The sequence below is a fragment of the Opisthocomus hoazin genome, unplaced genomic scaffold (genome assembly GCF_030867145.1).
Source record: "Opisthocomus hoazin isolate bOpiHoa1 unplaced genomic scaffold, bOpiHoa1.hap1 HAP1_SCAFFOLD_261, whole genome shotgun sequence".
NCBI lineage: Eukaryota > Metazoa > Chordata > Aves > Opisthocomiformes > Opisthocomidae > Opisthocomus > Opisthocomus hoazin.
Window position 1 is genome coordinate 1 of NW_027448754.1, and position 7297 is coordinate 7297.

General features: G+C 69.0%; 1 protein-coding gene across 1 annotated transcript; it reads left to right on the top strand.

The window, feature by feature from the left end:
• Window positions 1-463: 463 nt before the first annotated feature.
• ZNHIT1 (zinc finger HIT-type containing 1) lies at window positions 464-7254 on the top strand. Its single transcript, XM_075411968.1, is given in 6 exon segments — window positions 464-569; window positions 642-812; window positions 2172-2251; window positions 5188-5316; window positions 5318-5358; window positions 7095-7254. Coding segments are annotated over 6 exon segments (525 nt in total). The 5' UTR covers window positions 464-487; the 3' UTR covers window positions 7117-7254.
• The last annotated feature ends 43 nt before the right edge of the window (window positions 7255-7297 follow it).

A 7297-nucleotide genomic window follows, 5' to 3' on the forward strand; every position in this document is an offset into this window, starting at 1 on the left:
TGTCTCCTACCCTCCGGGGGGGGGGCGAGGGCGGCCCCGGGGGGCAGCAGCAGCCCCAGGGCCGGCAGCAGGGCCAGGACGGGCAGCGGGGCCATGGCGGGCAGCGGCGCCGGGGGGCGGGGCCTGCGGCGGGGGCGGGGCCTGCGGGGGGCGGGGGGCGGGCAGGGTGCCCAATCCGCGCCCTCCGCCCGCCCCCAGCGGCCAATCCGCGGCCTGGTGGGCGGGGCCGTGCGGGAGGGCGGGGGGAGGGCCCCGCTGCCACGTTGCCGGGCTGGGAGGGGCGGGGTTTGGAGCGGGGGCGGGGTTTAGGGGGGGCGGGGTTTAGGGGGGGCGGGGTTTGCGCTCGCCACTACCCATAACAGCGGGGGGGGGGGGGGGGGCGGCCGCCTCGCTCAAGATGGCGGCGGCCCAGTGAGGGCGGAAGTGGCCTCGCCCAGGCCGGAAGTAGCCTCCAGCGAGGGCGGAAGTCGTGTCTTCCAGACCGGAAATGGCCCCCTCAGACCGGAAGTCGCCTCAGGGGAAGGCGGAAGCGGCTCCGTTGGCCAACATGGGGGAGAAGAAGGCGTCAGGTAGCGGCGGGCGCGGGGTTTGGGGGGGCCGGGGGGGGTCGCGGAGCCCCCGGTGACGACCCCCGGGCGCAGGGCGGGTGCCGGAGGCGGCCCAGCGGCGGGTCCTGGACCGGGCGACCCGGCAGCGGCGGCTGAACCGGCAGCTGGAGGCCTTGGAGAACGACAACTTCGGCGACGACCCCCAGGCCGGGCTCCCCCGGCCCGGCAAACGGCTGCCGCACTTCGCCGACACGGCCGAGACCGGTGCGGGGGGGGACGGGGGCGGGACCGGGAGCTGGGGGGGGCTGGGGGGAGCGGGAGGAGCCGGGGATGGGGGGAAGATGGGGGGCTCTGGGGGCTGGGGAGAACAGGAGGGGGGGGCTGGGGGGGAACTGGGGGGGCTCTGGGGGTTGGGGGGGGCTGAGGGGAGCGGGAGGAGCTGGGGAGGGGGGAGCTGGGGGGGATGGGGAGAGCTGGGGGGCCTGAGGGGCTCTGCGGAACTGGAGGGGGGGGGGAGATGGGGAGCTCTGGGGCTGGGGAGAACCGGAGGGGGGGGCTGGGGGGGAACTGGGGGGGCTCTGGGGGTTGGGGGGGGGCTGCTGGGAGCAGGAGGAGCTGGGGATGGGGGGGATGAGGGGGGCTGGGGGCTCTGGGGATCTGGGGGGGGGGAGATGGGGGGCTGGGGGGGCTGATGGGAGCAGGAGGAGCTGGGGAGGGGGGAACTGGGGGGTCTGAGAAGCTTTGGGGAACTGGAGGGGGGAGATGGGGGGCTCTGGGGGCTGGGGGGGCTGCTGGTGGGGGCTGAGAGGAAGGGGAGGAACTGGGAATGGGGGGAACTGGGGAGATGTAGGGGGTTGGGGAGAGCTGGGGGGGGTCTGGAGGGGAACTCGGGGGGGCGCTGGGGGCTGGGGGGGGCTGCTGGGAGCAGGAGGAGCTGGGGAGGGGGGAACTGGGGGGAAGGGGGGGGCTGGGGAACTGGGGAGGGGGGAATTGGGGGGCCTGAGGGGCTCTGGGGAACTGGGGGGGGGGGAGATGGGGAACTGGGGAGAACTGGGGGGGGGCTGAGGGGAGTGGGAGGAGCCGGGGGGGAACTGGGGGAAACTGGGGAGTCAGGAGATGGGGGAGGGGCGGGGCTTTGGGGGACTGGGGGGAACTGGAGAAATTGGGGGCGGGGCCTGTGGTGAACTGGGAGCACTGGTGGGAGTTGAGGGGTGGGAACTGGATGAATGGGGGGGTGTTGGGGGGGAGCTGGGGGGGTCTGGGGGCTGGGGGGGGGGGACACAGTGGGGGGCTCTGGGGGCTGGGGAGGGGGGGATCTGGGGGGTTCTGGGGACATGGGGGATGGAGGAGGCTGGGGGGGCTGTGGGAAATGGGGGAGGGGGGGGAGATGGGGGGCACTGGGCAGGACTGGGGGGGCTCTGGGGAACCCGGGGGGCGGACGGGATGGAGTTGGGGGGGGGCTGAGCAGAACGAGAGGAGGCTGGGGGGGAAAATTGGGGAGGGTGGGGGATGTCTCGGGGTCTGGGAGGTTGGGGGGGGCTCTGGGGGTTGGGTTGGGGCTGGGGTCCCCCCCTGGCCCCCCCCCCCCCAATTTACAGCGGGGGTGGGGGGGCGGCGGCGCAGGGAAGAAGAAGAAGAAGACGCGGGGGGACCATTTCAAACTGCGCTTCCGCAAGAACTTCCAGGCGCTGCTGGAGGAGCAGGTGGGGCCGGGGGGGGGGTCCCTGGGGCTTGGGAGGGGCCTGGGGGGGGAATCGGGGGGTCCGTGGGGCTTGGGGGGACCTGGAGGGGGGATCTGGGGGGTCCTTGTGGGGGTGACTGAGGTTTTGGGGGGGTCTTGGGACTCGGGGAGGGTCATAAAGAGGGTGCAGAGTCGGGGGGGGGGCTTTGAGGGGGGGGGGGTGTGAGTTCTGGGGGGTCTTGAGGATATTTTGGGGTACCCCGGGCAGGATTTGGCTCTGCTGGGGAATATTTTGGGGGGGGTTGGGGGGTTCCTGGGGCTTTTGGGTGGGGTCTTAAGGGCGTTTGGGGGGGGCTGTGTGATCTGCGCGGGGTTTTGGGGGGCTTGGGGTCCCCTGGCAGTCACTTAGAGCTGTTTGGGGGTTTGGAGGGGATTTTGGGGGGGTCCTGGTGCTGCTGGGTGGGGCCTTATGTGGGTTTTTGGGGTGCTGGGTGATCTTGGGGGGGCTTTTGGGGGTCTTTGGGGCCCCCCAGAACCCATTGAGGTCTCTATATGCATTTTGGGGGGGCCCTGGAGCTTTTTGGGGGCACCTTAAGTGCATTTTTGGGTGCTGGGTGACTTCGGGGGGGGCTTTTGGGGGTCTTTGAGGCCCCCAAGAGTCACTTAGCTCCATTAGGGATTTTTGGGGGGGGCCTGGAGTTTTGGGGGGGGAACCTTAAGTGGCTTTTTGGGGTGCTGGGTGACCTTTGGGGGGGTTTGGGGGTCTTTGGGGCACCCCAGGAATCACTTAGCTCCACTGGGGATTTTGGGGGGGGATTCTGAGCTCAGTTTTGGGGTGCTGGGTGACCTCTGGGGGGGGGTTTGGGGGTCTTTGGGGCCCCCCAGGACTCACTTAGGTCCGTTAGGGATTTTGGGGGGGGCCCTGAATTTTTGGGGGGGCCCTGGAGCTTTTTGGGGCCACTTTAAGTGCATTTTTGGGTGCTGGGTGATCTCTGGGGGTCTTTGGGGAGTTTTTGGGGCACCCCAGGACTCATTTAGCTCCATTGGGGATTTTTGGGGGGGGGGGCCTGCAGCTTTTTGGGGGGGGTTCTGAGCTCAGTTTTGGGGTGCTGGGTGACTTCAGGGGGGGTTTTGGGGGTCTTTGGGGCCCCCCCAGGACTCACTTAGGTCCGCTAGGAATTTGGGGGGGGGCCTGGAGCTTTTTGGGGGCCACTTTAAGTGCATTTTTGGGTGCTGGGTGACTTCTGGGGGGGTTTGGGGGGTCTTTGGGGCCCCCCAGGACTCACTTAACTCCATGAGAGACTTTTGGGGGGGCCCTGGAGCTTTTTGGGGGGACCTTAAGTACATTTTTGGGTGCTGGGTGACTTCAGGGGGCTTTGGGGGGTTTTTGGGGCACCCAGGACTCATTTAGTTCCATTGGGGATTTTTGGGGGGGCCCTGGAGCTTTTGGGGCCACTTTAAGTGCATTTTTGGGTGCTGGGTGACTTCTGGGGGGGTTTGGGGGTCTTTGGGGCTCCCCAGGACTCATTTAGCTCCATTGGGGATTTGGGGGGGGGCTTGGAGTTTTGGGGGGGCACCTTAAGTGGATTTTTGGGGTGCTGGGTGATCTCTGGGGGGGCTTTGGGGAGTTTTTGGGGCACCCCAGGACTCATTTAGCTCCATTGGGGATTTTGGGGGGGGCCCTGGAGCTTTTGGGGGCACCTTAAGTGCATTTTTGGGGTGCTGGGGGGCTTTTAGGGGTCTTTGAGACCCCCAGGAGTCACTTAAGTCCAGTAGGGATTTTTGGGGGGGCCCTGGCATTTTTTGGGGGGGATTCTGAGCTTAGTTTTGGGTTGCTGGGCGACTTTTGGGGGGGGGGTGCGGGTCTTTGGGGCCCCCCAGGACTCATCTAACTCCATGAGAGAGTTTTGGGGGTGCACTGGAGCTTTTTGGGGGCACCTTAAGTGCATTTTTGGGTGCTGGGTGACTTCGGGGGGGGCTTTGGGGGTCTTTGGAGCCCTCCAGGACTCATTTAGCTCCGTTAGGGATTTTTGGGGGGGGGGCCTGGAGCTTTTGGGGTCACTTTAAGTGCATTTTTGGGTGCTGGGTGATCTCTGGGGGCTTTTGGGGGGGTTTTGGGGGTCTTTGGGGGGGGTTTGGGGGTCTTTGTGGGGGTTTTGGGGGTCTTTGGGGCGGTTTTGGGGGTCTTTGGGGGGTCTTTGGGGGGGCTTTTGGGGTCTTTGGGGGTCTTTGGGGGTCTTTGGGGGGTCTTTGGGGGCGTTGGGGGGGCTTGGGGGGTCTTTGGGGGGGTTTGGGGGGTCTTTGGGGGGGTTTTGGGGGTCTTTGGGGACTTTTGGGGGTCTCTGGGTGACCTTTGGGGGGTCTTTGGGGGGGCTTTGGGGGGGCTTTTGGGGTCTTTGGGGGGCTTTTGGGGGGGCTTTGGGGGTCTTTGGGGGGGCTTTTGGGGGTCTTTGGGGGGTTTTTGGGGGTCTTTGGGGGGTTTTTGGGGGTCTTTGGGGGGGTTTTGGGGGTCTTTGGGGGGCTTTTGGGGGTCTTTGGGGGCTTTTGGGGGTCTTTGGGGTCTTTGGGGGCTTTTGGGGTCTTTGGGGGGTTTTGGGGGTCTTTGGGGGGCTTTTGGGGGTCTCTGGGTGACCTTTTGGGGGTCTTTGGGGGGGTTTTGGGGTGGTTTTGGGGGGTCTTTGGGGTCTTTGGGGGGCTTTTGGGGGTCTTTGGGGGGGTTTTGGGGGGTCTTTGGGGGGTTTTGGGGGTCTTTGGGGGGGTTTTGGGGGTCTTTGGGGGGTTTTGGGGGTCTTTGGGCCCCCCAGGACTCGTTTAGCTCCATTGGGGATTTTGGGGAGGGGCCTGGAGCTTTTGGGGTCACTTTAAGTGCATTTTTGGGTGCTGGGTGATTTCTGGGGGTCTTTGGGGGGGTTTGGGGGTCTTTGCCCCCCCCCCACCGTGCCCCCCGTGCCCCCCCAGACCCTGCTGGCGGCCGAGGGTCCCAGCTACGTCTCGGCCTGCGCGGGACCCTCGCGCCTCCCCCCCCGCCGCTTCTGCGCCGTCTGCGGCTTCCCCTCGGCCTACGCCTGCGTGGCCTGCGGAGCGCGGGTACTGCTGCGCCCGCTGCCTGGGCACCCACCGCGACACCCGGTACGGGGGGGGCACCCAGGGGGTCCTGGGGGGGTCCTGGGGGGGCACCCGGTACTGCTGCGCCCGCTGCCTGGGCACCCACCGCGACACCCGGTACGGGGGGGGCACCCAGGGGGTCCTGGGGGGGTCCTGGGGGGCTGGGGGGGGTCCTGGGGGGGCACCCGGTACTGCTGCGCCCGCTGCCTGGGCACCCACCGCGACACCCGGTACGGGGGGGGCACCCAGGGGGTCCTGGGGGGGTCCTGGGGGGGCACCCGGGTACTGCTGCGCCCGCTGCCTGGGCACCCACCACGACACCCGGTACGGGGGGGGTCCTGGGGGGGTCCTGGGGGGCTGGGGGGGGGCACCCGGTACTGCTGCGCCCGCTGCCTGGGCACCCACCGCGACACCCGGTACGGGGGGGGCACCCAGGGGGTCCTGGGGGGGTCCTGGGGGGTCCTGGGGGGGTCCTGGGGGGGGCACCCGGTACTGCTGCGCCCGCTGCCTGGGCACCCACCGCGACACCCGGTACGGGGGGGGTCCTGGGGGGTCCTGGGGGGCACCCGGGTACTGCTGCGCCCGCTGCCTGGGCACCCACCGCGACACCCGGTACGGGGGGGGGCACCCAGGGGGTCCTGGGGGGCTGGGGGGGTCCTGGGGGGGCACCCGGTACTGCTGCGCCCGCTGCCTGGGCACCCACCGCGACACCCGGTACGGGGGGGTCCTGGGGGGGTCCTGGGGGGCACCCGGTACTGCTGCGCCCGCTGCCTGGGCACCCACCGCGACACCCGGTACGGGGGGGGGCACCCAGGGGGTCCTGGGGGGCTGGGGGGGTCCTGGGGGGGCACCCGGTACTGCTGCGCCCGCTGCCTGGGCACCCACCGCGACACCCGGTACGGGGGGGGTCCTGGGGGGGTCCTGGGGGGGCACCCGGTACTGCTGCGCCCGCTGCCTGGGCACCCACCGCGACACCCGGTACGGGGGGGTCCTGGGGGGTCCTGGGGGGGTCCTGGGGGGGCACCCGGTACTGCTGCGCCCGCTGCCTGGGCACCCACCGCAACACCCGGTACGGGGGGGGGTCCTGGGGGGGGCACTGGGATGCCCAGTATGGGGATAGGGGGGGCACTGGGGGGACTGGTATGGGGTGGGGGGGGCACCCATGGGGACACCCAGGACTGGGGGGCACTGGGAGGACCAGTGTGGGGTTGGGGGGGCACCGGGGCACCCAGTATGGGGACTGGGATCCCCAGTATGGGGACAGGGGGGCACTGGGACCCCCAGTATGGGAACAGGGACACACTGGGACCCCCAGTATGGGGACTGGGATACACTGGGACCCCCAGTATGGGGACAGGGGGGCACTGGGACCCCCAGTATAGGGACTAGGGGACACTGGGGCACCCAGTATGGGAACAGGGGGGTAATGGGACCCGCAGTAGGGGGACTGGGGGACACTGGGACCCCCAGTAGGGGGACTGGGGGACACTGGGACCCCCAGTATGGGAACAGGGGGGTAGTGGGACCCCCAGCAGGGGGACTGGGGGACACTGGGACACTAGGACCCCCAGTATGGGGACTAGGGGATACTGGGGCACCCAGTATGGGGACAGGGACCCACTGGGACCCCCAGTATGGGAACAGGGGGGCACTGGGACCCCCAGTAGGGGGACTGGGGGACACTGGGACCCCCGGTATGGGGACTGGGACACCACCCGCAGGGACGTCACATCTACCCCCTGCCCTCCCCTCCCCCGCAGCTGCCTGAAGTGGACGGTGTGACGCTGCCCCTCCCCCCCCCGGAGGACGACGCCGGGACCCTCGCTCCGCCCCCTCCCCCGCCCCGCGCGCGCCGCCCCTTTAAGAGCCGCGACAAGATGGCCGACCGCGAGAACAACAGAGAGAGAGAACCCGCTTTTTCCGAGCCCCAAATCTTCAGGTTTCTACACCAAAAATCGTCTCT